This window comes from Chiloscyllium plagiosum, chromosome 13, assembly GCF_004010195.1.
Source record: "Chiloscyllium plagiosum isolate BGI_BamShark_2017 chromosome 13, ASM401019v2, whole genome shotgun sequence".
In the NCBI taxonomy this organism is placed as follows: Eukaryota; Metazoa; Chordata; class Chondrichthyes; order Orectolobiformes; family Hemiscylliidae; genus Chiloscyllium; species Chiloscyllium plagiosum.
Window position 1 is genome coordinate 21994454 of NC_057722.1, and position 18286 is coordinate 22012739.

The 18286-nt window shown below is 40.5% G+C and overlaps 1 protein-coding gene across 5 annotated transcripts in view; it reads left to right on the forward strand.

Moving 5' to 3' along the window:
• nmnat3 (nicotinamide nucleotide adenylyltransferase 3) overlaps positions 1 to 18286 on the forward strand; it is a 56566-nt gene that overhangs the window by 22787 nt on the left and 15493 nt on the right. For all 5 annotated transcript variants that reach the window (XM_043702016.1, XM_043702017.1, XM_043702015.1 and 2 more), the window contains 2 exons: positions 1454 to 1637; positions 10384 to 10487. In XM_043702016.1, coding sequence (XP_043557951.1) covers positions 1454 to 1637; positions 10384 to 10487 — 288 coding nt within the window. The remainder of the gene's footprint in view (positions 1 to 1453; positions 1638 to 10383; positions 10488 to 18286) is intronic.

Consider the following 18286-nt stretch of genomic DNA (forward strand, 5'->3'; position numbering starts at 1 on the left):
AGGGAGAGGAAGAAAGGCCTCCATTATATCAACAGATGAGAAAGGCCCCATCTTCCCTTTCTCACCTCCTCATCTTCCCTCCCCTTTGATCCCCTCATCAAAATTCAGTTTCTCCAAAAACAAAGCAGACACCTGTCCTTTCAGGCTTAAGGTGGTGCCAATCGGCATTCCTTGAGTAGTCAATTAGGCAATGCCCACCAATAAGAAATAAACAAGCACTTAAAGGGCTCTTGCGGCTGTCAGAAATCATGCTGGAGCTGGTGACCCCAAAACCTCTTCTGGACCCACCATTTGGGAAGCCCTGAAATGCATCATGTAGAATATTCTGAGAGCATGCCCTATTTGCTACTAACAAGTAAACCATTTTCCTAGCTGATGTTTACATGATGGTGAGTATTTATCAGTATTACTGTTGAGCTTTCTTATTTGGACTTTGAATTGAAAGGGTTCAATGTGTTTGAAATGGATAAGTTTGAACACGTTTGGATCTCTTGATCGTTTGGGCGCATGCTCTTATGAGGTTATACTGCTCATTGAAAGAAAATAAAGAGTATTTTTCAAGGCAGGTTTTTTTTAAAGCTACCTGTTTGTCTTCGTGGTGCTGTCAGAGACTTGCTACATGAACCTGTGAAGCTGTGATTGCGGCGGTGTTCTCTGGAGCACATGTCTTTAAGCTCATCCACATTATTGGTGAGAATGCAGTGTGGATAAGGCGAGGGAAGTGAACAAACAGAGGTACACATGTGGAATTGGAAATAAAGCAACATTTGCCTAGTCATTCAGTTGCTCTGCTCATCGAAGGTGTTTTATATAGTGACACCCAAGCCAGGTGGGTGAGATTGTAAATTACATATTGAAGCAAAGCTTGTAGTCAGTGGTGAAGGGATGACACCCACTGCTGACTTTTGACTTACCCGCAGATTTAATTGGCTTTATATTGTGGATGCTGCTTTGACATGAGTTTCAGTCTTCTGACATCGGTCCAGAACCAACTAAGCTATCACGACCAAAACTTCTATGGCAATATCTAATTTTCCTCAGGAAGCCACAACATTTTCTCCAACTTCACTCAAGTGTAATGTCCTTGCTAAGCTGTGCGGTGTGTGCGGCTGTACAGTAGCCTAAAAGGCACCATGCAGTTCTGGTCCTATGATAAATACTGTACTTATGTTGCCATGCAGAAAGATAAAGGGCCATGCATGGTAAAGAAGAAGCCACACAGATTCATTCACTTTTAAAGAGAACATTGGTTCTTCAAACATGTTTCGTTTTTAAAAAGTAAACATGTTTTCTCATTCTCACTGTGACAGAGATGGATAGAAAGAGATAATAAATCTGAAAGCATATCTTATCATAAAGTATATTCACACAATAAGTTAACTGAACGTCAACAGGTGCAAAATTTTGTGAGTGCATTCAAACTGGGGCTGAAATTCTTCAGTTTTATTTGCAGGACTGTATGAAGTTATCAAGGGTATCATTTCCCCTGTTAATGACAGATATGGGAAAAAAGGACTAGTGACAGCAAAGCATCGTGTTGCAATGGTTCAATGTGCTCTGGAGACCTCAGACTGGATTACCCAGGACCCATGGGAGAGTCAGCAGGAACAATGGGTGGAGACTGTAATGGTGCTGAGGTAAAACTCTTTTTGCTTCTTTTGACACAAGCAAATAGCTTTTTCTGCCTTAAAACCAGTTTTGGATCTGTGGTGTGCTTTCATTTTAGAAGTTGGGTTACTCATTAATCTATAGCAAAATAGATTAGCAAAATGATGGATCACAAAGATCTCTGAGGTGGCAACTGTGCCTCCCAAACACAAACACTTTAATTGAATTTGTTAATAACTGCGGAATAATTAGTAATTTCCCTTTCCTGGCTATGTTTCGCTGTCCAAGATGACTTTGTATAGTTTAAATTGGGACATATTTGAATAGTGATGAGGAACAAAAAGAACACATGAAACAGATCAAAATTTATTTTGGAGATATGAAGATGATATTGATTTTGAATTCTGAAGATATGAGAAGGAGCAGAAGCCATTGGCCATGTCTTTGCCATGTTTGCTGTATCCAAACATTTCTGTCTCTCGTTGTACCTTTAAACCTCTGTAATTTCCACCAGACTAACAACACTTCGAGGTAGTTCTGCGTGGGTATTTCAATCTTCTTGAGCATCTATAATTTTAGATTTTCCACACCTATTGCATTCTGAAAGAGGATCACTGGACATTAAATCTGCTTTCTCTCCACAAATGTTGCTGGATCTGCTAAGCTTTTCCAGCAATTTCCAACTTTGTATCTCCCTGAACACCTTTTAGTTTCTTCAGCATCTTAAAATCTAGACTCAGTAAAAGTCTGAAATCATGTAACAGCCACTGTAAAAAATATTAACGTATAATGACCATAGACTAATTTGTTCCATAATCTGGTTTTACAATAGCTTTGTTCCTAATCACTCTTAATTGTATCAAATTATCTACGGTAATCTAATTTTTCTGTCGGTTTTTAAAATTTATTTTCAATCACTCATCTGCATCCATTACATATTGTCCAAGTATTTTCTTATGTGATGGTTTGCATTGAGACATGAAATGATGTACAGTGGAGGAGGAGGGTATTCAGCCCATCATGTCTGTGGTGGCTGTGTAAAACATATCTAGTTCCAGCTTCCATATTCTAATAACCCTCTCTGTCAAAAAAATGTTCTAACTAGCCCCTTTGTTCTTGTAAGTGTCTTGAGTTTGTTCCCTTCATTGCCAAGGTAGTGGAAGCAATTTATTTACTATTTATTCCTCTCTGAAGTTTTTCTCTGTTGTGAATATCGTTAGATTCCCTCTTCTACCTCCCATGTACTACTGAAAAAGCTGCAATTTTTGAGGCTTCCTGCATCATCTTTTGTCCTTGTATCAACTTCACAAATCTTTTCCTGGCTCCAACATCTTTCCTGTAATAGAGTACCAGAACAGTAAACTGTGCTCCCACTTATGGCAAGGTGGCTCAGTGGTTAGCACTGCTGCATCACAGCACCAGGGTCCCAGGTTCAATTCGGGAGACTGTCTGCGTGGGTTTCCTCTGGGTGCTCCGGTTTCCTCTCACAGTCCAAAGATGTGCCGGTCAGGTGAATTGGCCATGTTAAATTGCCCATACCGCTAGGTGCATTAGTCAGATGGAAATTGGTCTGGTTGAGTTACTCTGTGGAGGGTTGATGTGGACTGGTCGGGCCTGTTTTCACACTGTAGGGAATCTAATCTAAATATCTGACACAAATTCAACCTTGCTTACTTTTTTACATACATTGCTCTTGATATAACAACTGCTGGAAAATCTCGCAGCTGTAGAGAGAAGTAAAGTTGGTGTTTCAAGTGAGATGCACTTCTTCACTTCCAGATGTGTTTTGAATGAGTGCAAGTTTATGAAGGATGAGAGACCACTCAGGGAGCAAGGAGTGGCCACATGTCCAGTTAATAGTCACAGGTGAGGGTTTCTGTAGCAAATGAGCACATGTTGCTGTGGGAATGAGGATCCAGACAATGGTATAGAAGTTACCAACCTTGGTTCACTCAGTCAGCTACCAGGAAGACAATAGCATTGATTTCTAAGAAGTATAAACATCAGGATATCCAGTTTGAGCTTTTCTATCTTTTTTGTTTGTTCATTCACAGGATGTGGGCGTAGCTGTGTGGCAGTATTTATTGCCCATCCCTAATTGCCAAGAGGGCAGTTAAGAATCAGCCACATTGCTGTGGATCCAGTCACATTTAGGCCAGACCAGGCTGGTTTCCTAAAGGGCATCAGTGAACCAGATGAGCTTTTAGGACAATCGACAGGAGACACGTGATTGCTATTAAGCCAACTGCATATTCCAGATTTTTTTATTAAATTCAGATTTCACCTTCTACCAGGGTGGGATCTAAATACATGTCCCCAGAATATTGGCCTGGGTTCTGAGTTAACCACTCGGCTACTGTCTTGCATAATTGTTGGCAGGGCACCTTTCCACTACTGAAACATAAGGTCTGACAGCTATGTTCAACTGGGTGTGGCATAAAGGAGCCCTCCCAAAACTGGAATCAATGGAATAAAGGAGCCTGAGCAAAACTGGAATCAATGGGAATCGGGGGCAAACTCTCTGCTGGTTGGAGTCATACCGGACACATAGGAAGATGGTTTTGGTTGTTGGAGATCAGTCATCTCAGCTCCAGGACATCTCTGCAGGAGTTCCTCAGAGTGATGTTCTAGGCCCAACCACCTTTAGCTGCCTAATCAATGACCTACCCTCCATCATAAGATCAGAAGTGGGGATATTCGCTGATGATTGCACAATGTTCAGCACCATTCACAACTCCTTAGGTACTGAAGCAGTCCGTGTTCAAATGCAACATGTGGACAATATCCAGCCTTGGGCTGACAAGTGGCAAGTAACATTCATGCCACACAAATACCAGACTTTGTCCATCACACCTAAGAGACAATCTAACCACCATCCCTTGACATTCAATGATGTTACCACCACTGAATCCCTCACCGCCACAATCCTGGGGGTTACCATTGACCAGATTCTCACCTGGACTCACCATATAAACACAGTGGCTACAAGAGCAGTCCAGAGGTTTGGAATATTGCAGTGAGCAACTCACTTTATGATTCCGCAAAGCCTATCCGCCTACAAGGCAGAAGCCAGGAGTGTGATGGAATACTCCCCACTTGCCTAGATAGGAGCAACTCCAACAACACTCAAGAAGTTAGGCAGCATCTGAGACAAAGCAGCCCACTTGATTGGCATTACATCTACACAGCACCCACACCCTCTACCACCAAATCTCAATAGCAGCAATGTGTACCATCTACAAGATGCAATACAGACCAAAGATCCTCAGTCAGCACCTTCTTAAACCCACAATCACATCCAACTAGAAGGACAAGGGTAGCGAGTGCATGGGAACACCATCACCTGAAAGTTCTTCTCCAAGCTACTCACCATCCTGACTTGGAAATAAAATGCCGTTCCTTCACAGACACTGGGTCAAGATCCTGGAATCCGTGCCCTCCCCCGCGCGCCACCCACCGAAAAAAAAGCATTGTGAGTCAACCCATAGCAAGTGGACTGCAGCAATTCAAGAAGGCAGCTCACCAAGACGCTTGGACTACTAGGGATGGGAATAAATGCTGGCCAGCCAGAGATGCTCACATCTCAAATAAATAAAAATAAGTGGATACATGAGAATGAGGAGAGAACATTACCATGCTTGCCTAGAATGTTCTGCGTGATTGAACAAGCCTGCAGACATTTTCATAGTTTAGACTGAGCGTCATGAAGACATCCACTTTGGCAAGATATTTGAGAGTCACTGCTGCCCTTGGGGATGTAATGAGCACCATCTATTTCTACAAGGGTGTTGGAAATGGAAAATATTCTGAATTTTATTTGCAATCCCAACCTTGTTCCCCATTGCAACACTAGGTGTCTTGTATTATAGTCTGTAACCACAGGATCTCACACTGCAACCACCTGTCAGAAGATGCACAAAAAAAAATCCTTGCTCTATTTGTCTTCGCCTTTTGTGTTCTTTCCTGTGAGAGAAAACAAAACTTCAGATGACTGTTTCTGAGGAATTATGATTTGGAGATGCCGGTGTTGGACTGGGGTGTACAAAGTTAAAATTCACACAACGCCAGGCTATAGCCAGACTATAACCTGGTGTTGTGTGATTTTTAACTCTGAGGAATTAGCCACTGATTGTCAATTAGCAATGACCAGAGCTTGTCAAAGGTGTTACACAAATGCAAATTTTTCCTTTCTCTCAACACAGAAGATGTCATAAGTAACTCATCGCCTAAACTGGACGAAAAATTACAGTGACAAAAAGACTTCTGCAGTCTATGATTCATTGCAATGACACCATTCTTCAAGGGCACTTCAAGCTCTGACTGATTCTTGAATTTTTTTTTGAAAAGGGGGAAATAATTACCTTTAAGAATTTTCAGGATGAACAGTAGTGAGCATGATTGTCATCATAAATTCTCAGAGCTCTGTAATGGAAAATGTATATGCCAATATAGAACAGAGCTCTGGTCATTGCAGTGATGCTTTTAAAAAAAAGGCTTGACTATTATCAGTACAGAGCATTTTCTCCACAGTAAATGATCATTTCCAGCATTGGCTGTTGCTATCATATGTGTGTTGACTGTTGCGATACAATTGCAGATACCATGAATCACAACTGAATGCAGGATAAGGACAGTGTACAATTTGGAGCTAAAATTCAACACTGCAGTCCCCGTATTATCAAAGTGTTTGATGCTTTGCTTGTCGACTTTCTGGCTATTAGGTAACGTACTGATAAGCTTAGTAAACTCATTTTTCCAAATGCTGATACCAGTTCAGCCATTAGATTGGAATCCTGCCCTTTGAGCAAGCTGATAAATGCAATTCACGTGTCCAGCGATTATATTTTAGAAGCTGCTTTTGTCATTTGAATGGGCACGCTGGACCTGCAGAACCAATTTCTGATCCAAATCCAAATTAAATTTTTTATTTGGTTCATGGGGTTCAAAGCATTGCGGAATTAGTGCTGAGCTGGAAAGCTTCTGGGCAGGCTTATTGCAGTCTCTCTGACACACACAGTAATTCAAACGAGTAGTGACAGGAGCATTGTGACTGAGGGTGTGAATAATCAATCTGGTGCAGCATTGAGATATCCATCGGATGCTCTGCTTCAGCAGTGCAGTGAGGAGACGAGCTTCTCTCAAGGAAATCTATTTGAGCCAGAGGGAACTACAGTTGGCTTCATGGTTGACTGAAACTCAGAATCTAAAAGTGGCTTTTTTCCACTGGTAGCACTTTTTGCAAACCAGAATGTTTTCATGAGAGAATGATACAAGGCACTTTGAGGAAATGAATGACATTAATAAATTTATTGAAACTGTGACTTAGTTAAAATAGGAATTTTATAGTGGTTATATTATCAGAAACCTGGTTGTGCTGAATATTGTTCAGTTTTATTTGGTCGTTCACCTGCCAGATTTCAATCACACCACTATCTCCACCATTGGTCGCTGTACCTTTTTTAGCTGTGTTGACCATGAGTGAATGGAACCCCGCTCCCTAAACCTCTCCACCCTGCTCTTTTTAACCTTTCGTTCTGCATTTAAGATTCTCCTTAAACTCGTTTTTTTAAAAAAAATCAAGAGGAGATGGGGTGGAGGTGGGGAGGGGTGGGATGAACTTAAAATGATCACCAACACCATAGAAACGGTGCTTGGTAAATTATTGGAACAGAAGGATGACAAGTCCCCAGAACTGGATGGCCTAGCTCCTGGGGTCTTTGAGGAAGTGGTGGGATAGAAAGTAGATATGTTGATTATAATCTTCCAAACTTCCTGAGTTTCTGGAAGGATCCCAGTGAGTGTGGTTAGTAGGAAATGTAGCACCTTCTATTCAAGGAGAGGAGGAAGGCAGAAAGTGGGAAACTAAAGGTCAGTTAATCAAATAGAACATAGAACATTACAGTGCAATACAGCCCTTCCGCCCTCGATGTTCCACGGCCCTGTGAAATCAATCTGAAGCCTTTCTAACCTACACTATTCCATTCTTGTCCATATGCTTATCCAATGACCATTTAAATGTCCATAAAGTTGGCGAGTCTACTACTGTTGCAGGCAGTGTATTCCACACCCAAATATTTGTCATTGAGAAAAATCCACTATTAGAAATTTATAATATGGTACGTGGAAAATCACAATGTGATCAGGCAATAAGTAGTGTCAGACAAAGTAATGTTGTGGTGGATAGTGGGGAACCCATAGATGTGGTGCATTTGGATTTCCAAAAAGCATATGATGAAATGCCACTTCAAAGTTTGCTGCACAGGGTAAGAGCATGTGGTTTAAGGGGTAGTACATTATCATGAATAAAGGACTGGTCAGATCTCAAAGAAGAAAGTAGGGATAAATGGATAATTTTCAGAGTGGCAGGCTGTTAGTAATGGAGTCCCACAGAGATCAGTGCTGTGTCCTCCACTTTTTACAATCTATATCAATGTTTTAGGTGACTGGACCAAATGTATTAGAAGGTAATACATTTGGACATTTTCTTATTGCCAACAACACCAAGATAGAAAGGAGAATAAATTGTCAAGCGGAAGTAGAGAGTACGCAAAGAAATTTCGACAGGTTATTAGTCGGCAATATGAAAAAACACCATATGTTTAAATTAAGAGACATTGCAGAACTCAGTGACAAAGGGATGTGGATGACTTGTACGTATATCACTGGAAGGTTACTATGCAGCTATAGCAAGTGATTAGGAAGGCAAATGGAATGTTATTATTACAAGGAGAATGAGAATATAAAGGAAGGGAAGCTTTATCAAAGCAATACTGGGCTGTAGACAGTTCAGAGTAAGTTCACTCAACTTATTGCTGAGATGAAAGGCTTAATGAAGAAAAATTGAAGAGGTTAGGCCTATATCCATTCATGTTTAGAAGAATGAGAGTTGATCTTATTGAAACCAACAAAATCTCGAAGGGACTGTGAAGGATGGATACCTGGGAGAATGTTAGGCAAACGTGAGAACTGCAGATGCTGGAAATCAGAGTTTAGATTAGAGTGGTGCTGGAAAAGCACAGAAGGTCAGGCAGCATCCAAGGAGCAGGAAAATTGACGTTTCAGCAAAAACCCTTCATCAGGAATCATGGGGGAATGTTCCCCCTTGTGGAGAAAATCGTACAAAGGCACTTAGTTTGAGAGGTTGTAAGGCACGGCAGGAGATTTCTTTTCTCTGAAGATAATTAGAACGTGGAATTCTTTTCTCCAGAATTTTAGTTTATTCAAGTCTGAGTTAGATTAACAATTGATAGGCAAGGGAGTGGTGAGTTATTGGGTGCAGACAGGATAGTTTAGATCAGGTCACAACTGGATCAGCCATGATTTTATGGATTGGTGGAGCATCTTGAAGTGTCTAATGATCTGCTTCAGCCTCTGTGTGCCTCTTTGACAAAGCTATTCTTTGTTCCTTCTTAATCTTTCCTTATGTGGCATGGCATCAACTGATGTTTGCTTACACTCTTCTCAAGTGTTTTGGGATTTTTCTGTTAAAAGCACTGTATAAGTACAAGTAAGTGTAGCATGATAAATTAGATGCTGCTGTTCGTACATCTGATCCATAGATGCAATTCCCTTGTTTATAAACAGTTTCTTTCAGATTATAATGTTAAATATTGCAGGTTCTGAAAAGACTTGCCCTGTTTTTATACATGTGAACTGATTAAGTATTTAGTTCTCTTTTTAAACTAGCCATGCAGGAACTAGAATAATACAGAATGTTTACACGGACTACTGAAAGAAATAAAACTTGCCTCTTGGATGCCAGGGAGGAGTGTTTGAAATTTCTATTTGGACATTTTCTTATTGTTAATGGAATGTGATCAGGGATTGTTTTGATTTCATAACAGTATAGACTTGAAAACTGCTTAAGTATTGAGGCAGTGTTGAAATTGTAACGCAACTGGCTGAAGTTTTAATGCAGTAATTGACTAGTGCAGTGATTGATTACTGCAGTGATTTTTAAATCTGATTGCCACTAGAGGGTGTTATGCAATTGTGGTGTGAGAAATAAAGCAAGATGACATATTTAGGGTGGTGAAATCTTTGCTTACCCACATTGGATTAAGGCTTTCTAAAGGCTTCCAGAGTTTTTCCCCCTCCCCATTTCTACCACTTCCTTTTAAATTATCTCAACCTCTTTAAATGGAAATGCCAATGAATATCCTTGTCTCAACCTAGAGTGCCCTCGATTATACTTATCTCAGTCCGGACTTGGCATTGATAATAGTTACGCCAGATGGTTTTCCCCTGAAGGACTAAGTGCTAGTCACACTTGACTTTTCAGACCAGATTTGCACAAATGATCGGACTAATAGCTAGTCCAAACAGCTTACAATATTGTTAGGGTTACTGTTCTCCCGTAAAGTCATTTGTGCAAATGCCTTGGTTTCACTTGCAATTTAAACTATATATAATTCATGTACCAGCTCTTACAGTAAATGAGAGTGAAATTTGTGGATATTATTCCATTGTGATACATCTGAAATAAGTGTTTCTCACAAGCGTGCCTGCTTGATCTGCAGAGCCTACTGTGGTGAAGGAGATCAACGAAACAGTTTGCCATTGAGCAATACAAGAGAAAATTTGTTACAGCTTTTGTAAAATCTCTCATTTAACCAACAACTATGTGCTGAAGTTGGCTAATAACTAATTAAAACTTGAAGTGATGCCTTGTACTCCTTGTTCAGAGTTTGCTATGAATTGTAATAATCTCCTTGCACGTCTTTCATTGGATTATCAAAAACACTGGTCTTGCTGTATTCCTTTCTGTTTATGCAGGCACCATTACAATGTGTTGTTTCATCAATATCACCCTAAGAATGGAACGTCTCCAGAAAGCTCAAAAGCTCTAAAACAGGCGGATTTGTCCAATGCTCAGTCAGGTCAGTACTTTTTTTTCCCCAAGAGTTTATTTTTCTCTTTCTTTCTAGACTTTCTCCCAGCACCAAGTTCCCTACATAAAAATACTCATCCTTCTATGTACTTTGGATCTGCCGCCCCATCCATACTTCACCTGAGAGGCTAGATTTACATGTGCATGTTGACATTGACTGCCACTGGGCTGTTCCACTGTGGGGGCATCTGAGCCAAAACTGACATCCCTCAATAATTGTATTTGTGGGCACATCCAGCGTGGTTTCATTCTACAGAGATAAGGATGAAACTCCTGTAGTCAGCTTTACTCCCTACACTCTCATCATCTAATGATAGATCCCACAGTGAGTGCAGTGGTTCAAGAAGGCAACTTACCACCACCTTCTCAAGGGCAAATAAGCATTGGCAATAAGCATTGGCCTAGCTAGTGATGCCCGATTTCTCATGAATGAACCAAACAAAAGTGCCATTTATTGCTCCCAAAGTACAATCTCTGACTGAGGACAGAACAGGGATCAAATCTGGGGGACCTATTTGGTCTGAATGCGCCATACCGACTAGCTAAACACTCAAGACATTCGGGAAGCATTTACCTTTTTTCTTCTTTTGATCAAAAGAGCCTTTTCCTACCTGACTAATTTGTGGCTGTCCTCCCAATTGGTATGATTATTTTTTCAAAACCTAGGATATCCAAAGCATAAAAAGCTCTGCCTTTCTCTCTTCCTATTTAGCTGTGAACTTACTAATTTAAGCCATGGAAAACATTTTCAAGGCTAGATAGAAATACTAATCCATTTTGAGTGGCAGCGAGTATGACAACACTTCTGAAGAAACTGTTAGGTAATCGTGTTAACAAATTCTCAGCACTCTACTCCTCTGCTGTAACCTTTTCAAATTGGACGTCAGTATTCCGGTTTTGGAGTAAATTGGCCCAGATTTTGCTAGTGTGCCTTGTCAGTTAGAATTTTTCTCTTGCCCTTCACCTGACAATGTTTTGTTGCACAAGTTGTTGAAAGTCCATCCTGATAATGGCAGCAAAGCATCTGGGACCTTTGTGAATGATCAGATTAATAGTCTATCTCCTTTACCCTGAAGTTTTAAGAATTGAGTGGAGAAAGGAGTTATGTGAATGGGAGTTCAATTGGGTGTGCAAATTGAAATAAAAAGGGAAAGGATTAGCTTGAGAGGAAGAAAGGCAAGCAGGATAAGTATCAATGTTTTATAAGTGGTGTGCATATACGGCTTAACTGTGGAACAAAGATGAATTCTCTTTTTAGATTGGAGATGTTGATTTGGTCTTGCAGAAGTGTAAATCCTCTCATTGAACATCTACTGACATAATTTTGAGTAGCAGCCCTCACTGCTAATTAATACAGAAGTGCAAGAATTCCACAAAGTTTATGGAGTGGTTGAGGCTGAGCGGCCATTATGACAAAGATTATGGTGGAGCAGTGTAGGTCATCCAGCAACTTGTGACAGGAATTTATAATTCCTGAATATCTGTTCTCCATCACAAGTTGCTAGACTGTTTCCATATTAAGGGCAAGCATCATTAACATCTTTTTTTTAAGAAATAGAATCAGTCTGAACGTTGGGGCACAGACTGCGTCACGCAGGGCATCTCACACCTTCAATGCATTATCTGAGACGACATGATACCTTTTGGTAAAGTTCACTTGAGAATGTAACTTTAAAAAAAGGTTCTGGAATTTACATATGAAAGAACTGAAACCAACATGGTCAATCTAAAAGATGAGAGATGTAACAAAAATTCCAGGTCTTTTTCAATATATAATTTCAGTTGCATCATATTGTAAACTTTTGCTATAAATTCTGTGTCTTATGATTTTATAATCCACAACCACCTGATGAAGGAGCAGTGGTTCAAAAGCTAGTGCTTCCAAACAAACCTGTTGGACTATAACCAGGTATTTTGTGATTTTTAACTTTGTACACCCCAGTCCAACACTGGCACCTCCACATCATCGTTAACCTCATTGCGTTGGCAGCAAAATCTGGACCACTAAATTAAGTCTGTCCTGTCAGATGGACATAACCAGGCATGTGTCACTATTCAGAGCAGAATGGAGTATTGCCTGAGTCACAGACAAATGTTCAAACAGCGTAATCTAAAAAGATGACCTAGCCAGTTATCTTATTGCTGTTTGTGAAACTTTGCAATGCAAGAGATGTGATTCCCTATGTTACAACAGCGGTAGATCTTCAGAAGTATTCCATTGGCCAGAAAGCACTGTGGACATCCAGGGGTCATGATGTGTATAAATGCACATTTGTTAGTTTATTCTTTATTAGTATGAGTGGCCTTCTGAAAAATCCACATATTATTTTTACCTATTTAGTAAATTTCCAAGTGAAAAATGAATTTTGGAGATTTTCAGTTTTTGTTCTCTCTGGGAGAGAAAGCTCACTTCTGTACTTACCCCAAGTATGTCAGCGTAAATATTATTAGAACACTGGCAGGATCTCTGAGAAAGAAAACATTGGCAGGTTTTAGTCTTCTTGGGGAGATGAAACCTTAGTGTCATCAAGGAAAAGAAAGTCAGCTGAAGCCTATTCCTATGGTTAACCTCCAGCCTTATCAAGTGTTCACAAGCCAGATATAAAATAGGATGGAAGCAGGCTACCAACCAAGTACTGTATTACCTTAACTAGTCTCCGAAGAGAAAATGTTACTGTACTACTGAGAATTCTATTTTCCACAACATGCATTCCTTTGATCTCTGAGTGACATTTTTCATTAATGTTCAGAAGCGCCAGAATTTGCATTTCCCTCAGCTTTCATATGTACCAAAAGTTCCTGCAGCAGTCCTACTTTTTTGCAGCACTGATAATAATGGCAACCTTCAACAAACAGCTATACCCTGCTCTAATAACTCTTGTTTAATTATTTAAACTGTGGTGTGGTTTTACTGCCTGTTCAATTTACCAGCCCACTTTTAGAATTCCTCACTGTACTCTGGGATCTTTCTGTACATGTGCAGCCTACTTAGTAAAGTTACATCTATTATTGTGATCCTATTATCAGTTACAATAAGAAAGTTCTTAATCAGTAATTAATTCTATTTCCTTTTCTTCCTTTTCATGTGGTCAGCCCAGGAACTAAAATTATTGCCTATTTCCCAAGTGACTTGGATTATTTTGTCTACTTAAATAACTAGCAGCTCTAATCTTGTCTTCAAAACCAAGCCTAGAGACATATGTAACCTATTTACAGAGTAGCTATTGACTGCGAAATAAAAAAGTTTTCAATAAATCATGATGGATAATAAATAATTCAAGACCAACTAATCTCTCTACTGTTCTGGTGTCCTCAAAGTCTAAATATATCATGCTTGGATCTTCACGCATGGTGCACACACACCAATTAGTCACCCGTGTGTCACTTAGGTTTCAGCTGATCTTCCTGACAATTCTAAAGGAGCTCATTGTTTTAGTCATTGACCGACACACACACTCACTCAGAGGAAGACTTTACTCTTCCCTGCAAAGGTGATCAATGCCTTTCAGGAGGTTATCACATTATGATTATGGGGCAAGATTAATACTTTATAATGAAGCTATAGTTGGACGTAGAATTTGATTTTGCAGTTGTGAATGGTGTATATAACAGTTCTTAAAAGTCATTGACCGTAATAAAGGCAACAGCTAAGTTGTTATAACCAAAGCAGGCTAATGAATCACAAGGAAGAAGTGAAGAGTTGTTCAGAAACAGAGCTGCCGTGTTACAGGGCTTGAGGACGGAGCGAAGTGCAGGCCAGAATTCTTGAAGATGATTGACAACATCTTGCACTTATATAACATCTTTTTAAGCTAGAAAAATTCCCAAGGTAATTCACAGCACGATTAGATTTGATATGAAACAAAAGCTGGAGAAATGAGGAAAGGTCAAAGAGTTACATTTTAAGGATTGTCTTAAAAGGGAAGAGAAGCAGAGAGCAGTATATGGAAATTTAAAAGCTTACTGCCTGGGCAGCTGAAAGCATCGTTACCACCAGTGAGTTATAGAGTTATGTAATACAGAAACAGGCCCTTTGGCCCAACTCATCCATGCCAGTCATCCTACACTGAACTAGTCCCATTTGCCTGCATTTGGCCCATATCCCTTTAAACCCTTCCTATCCATGTACCTGTCCAAATGTCTTTCAAGTGTTGTAATTGCACTCGCCTCTACCTCTTCTACTGGCAGCTTTTTCCATACATGCATCACTCTCTGCATAGAAAAGGTTGCTCCTTGGGTCCCTTTTAAAACTTTCCCCTCTCACCTTAAACCTATGCCCTCTGGTTTTGGATTCCCCTACCCTGGAGAAAAAGACTTTGTTGAAGGAAGTATGGATGCTGTAGAGGCCAGTACTGCAAGACATCTGATGAAGGGCTTTTGCCCGAAACGTCGATTTTGCTGCTCGTCGGATGCTGCCTGAATTGCTGTGCTCTTCCAGCACCACTGATCCAGAATCTGGTTTCCAGCATCTGCAGTCATTGTTTTTATCTCAAGGCACCTTTCAGCTGATGAGATACTTTTGAATTGTAGTCAAGGAAACACAGCAGACAGTTTTGTTTTTTACACAGCAAACAGCAAAATGATGATGGCCAGATAATCTGTTCTTGTGATGTTGCCTGAGGGATTAATGTTGGTGAGACATTGGAACTAACGCTGCTGCTCTTCTTTGCAGTAGTGCCATGGAAGTTTTGACAGGCACCATTGTGGGATTTTCACAGTATTAGAAGCAGGGGTAGGCCATTTTGCCCGTCGATTCATCATCTCAGCTTCTCCTACCTCTATTATCTCCACAATCCTTAAATCCCCTACTATGCAAAAACCTATTCAACTGTGTCTTGAATGTATTTAATAAAGCTGCCTCTACTGCTTCCTTGGGCAAAGAAGTCCATAGATTCCCTACTCTCTGGGAAAAGCAGTTCCTCCTCATCATTTTCCTAAATCTACTCCCCCTATTCTTGAGGCCATGTCCCCTAATCCTAGTCTCGCCTACCAGCAGAAACAATTTGCCGCCTCTATCTTATCTATCCCTGTCATAATTTTATATGTTTCTATAAGATCCCCTCTCATTCTTCTAAATCCTAGCGAGTACAGTCCAGGCAGCTCAACCTCTCCTCAGAGGGTAATTCCCTCATCTCCTGATTTGGAGATGCCGGTGTTGGACTTGGGGGGTTTGGAGATGCCGGTGTTGGACTTGGGGGGGGAGTGGGGGGGTGGTACAAAGTTTTAAAAAATCACATAACACCAGGTTATAGTCCAACAGGTTTATTTGGAAGCACTAGATTTCGGCACGCTGCTCCACAACCACCTGATGAAGGAGCAGTGCTCCAAAAGCTAGTGCTTCCAAATAAACCTTTGGGACGACAACCTGGTGTTGTGTGATTTTTAACTTTGAGCTGCCTCATCTCTCAAAACAATAGGCTGGAGGAAGTTGCAAAGATATAGGTGAATGAGATCTTTGAAGAATTTGAATGCAGATCATACAATATTTGAAAACAATATTGGTTGGGTTGCACGTGTTTTGGTTCACCATTGAAGAGCACGGTATTTTCCTTTTTTTTACATTCACATCTCTCACCCTTTGAGGTGCTCATTGAAGTCCGCATTGACATTATGAGAGCACAACCCTTGTCACCGGGGCTGTAGAGGGCAGCTGAAGGAGGAGAAGGAGGCAATCAATATGATCTCTTTTTGGCCAGGCATTATATGATTGTCAAGATGGCCTATTCATTGTTGAGGATGAGGTGGGAAGAATGGTCCCTGGAGGCCATTTATTGGGGCGTAGGGGAGTTGTCATAGCTTCCTGCTGTTGCCCAAACTCCTCTCTTCTTCAAGAGCTCAAACTCCTCTGCTCAAGCTACTGGTCATGCTGCAGAACAACCACAATGGAGATTAAGGCACTCATGACTAGCTGCAAGGGTATGAGTGAAATCCTTGATGTGAGAACCAAGACCACCACATGGAAGACCCCCCCACTGCAGAATTTAGTTTTAAATCGCAGTACAAATGTCCTTATAATTCTCTAGCAGGCAGAGGAAGTTCATGAGCAATGAACATGTTCATTCTTTTACATATAATAGCCTCTAAATAGCTTTTGTGCTGTTGTCTACTTCAGCTGTGCAAGGTAAAGAGAGGGTGGAGACTGGAGCATTGATGTTGACATTGATACCGCTGGATCAAGTTTGTGTTATCTGTTGACATTGCCACGTGTTTACACCGCATAATTGACACACTGTCCTATTGTCAATGCTGCTGACGTACCCAAGAATGGACCTGGCAGAAAGCAAGATTGAAGTGTGTGAACATAGCCTGAACACAATTTTGGATGCAAAATGGCACACGTAGCAGTGAAGATGCAAGCACGTTGGAACCCATATCTCCAGACCAAAAGTTCCAGGGACATAACCATTGTGCTGCTGTAACTACTTTTAAACCAGACTTTCTTCCCTTCCCTTTATTTCTCTCTTTTTGGATAGTATCTAACTCTATTTTGCCCTATTTCCTTTACCATCATTTCTCTATTTCTTATTGGAGTGAGGGAAGTATGTTCTGGAAACTATATGTTCCTTGTGTTACCATAGCTATGTTACCATAGTGAGGGTAAGAGCCCTATAGTACTGATTGCTGGGAAATAATTGCATTTGTTATGGTAATTTGTTTGTGTCCAAGATAGACATCTGGAATGATAAAGGAGAGAAAAAAATGTAGTTGATATGACAATTATCCAGCTATGCTATCCTTCCCTCCTATTAGATGCTAATAAGCAGATGAGTAATCTGATGAAAAGTGCACTTGGATGGGGGGATATCTATTAAATAGAGATAAATCTAGGCAATTGACAGTATTAAAGAATATTTATTCGCAGTTTTAATTCCAATAGAAATTATTTGTTCCCATAGCTGTGGGAAATAATGGCATTTGACTCTCATTGCAAGCTACCAAATTGTCCTGGACACTTATTCAATATGTGGATGTACCTACTCGAGAAGGTGCAAACCTTGACCTACTCTTGGGAAATAAGGCAGGGCAGGTGACTGAGGTGTCTGTGGGAGAGCACTTTGGGGCCAGCGACCATAATTCTATTCATTTTAAAGTAGTGATGGAAAAGGATAGACCAGATCTAAAAGTTGAAGTTTTAAGTTGGAGAAAGGCCAATTTTGACGGTATTAGGCAAGAACTTTCGAAAGCTGATTGGAGGCAGATGTTTGCAGGTAAAGGGAAGGCTGGAAAATGGGAAGCCTTCAGAAATGAGATAACAAGAATCCAGAGAAAGTATATTCCTGTCAGGGTGAAAGCGAAGCTGGTAGGCATAGGGAATGCTGGATGACTAAAGAAATTGAGGGCTTGGTTAAGAAAAAGAAGGAACCATATGTCAGTTATAGACAGGATAGATCGAGTGAATCCTTGGAAGAGTATAAAGGAAGTAGGAGTATACTTAAGAGGGAATTCAGGAGGGCAAAAAAGGGACATGAGATAGCTTTGGCAAATAGAATTAAGGAGAATCCAAAGGGTTCTTACAAATATATTAAGGACAAAAAGTTAACTAGGGAGAGAATAGGGCCCCTCAAAGATCAACAATGCGGCCTTTGTGTGGAGCCACAGAAAATGGGGGAGATACTAAATGAATAGTTTGCATCAATATTTACTGTGGAAAAAGATATGGAAGATATAGACTGCAGGGAAATAAATGGTGACATCTTGCAAAATGTCCAGATTACAAAGGAGGAAGTGTTAGATGTTTTGAAACAGTTAAAGGTGGATAAATCTCCAGGACCTGATCAAGTGTACCCG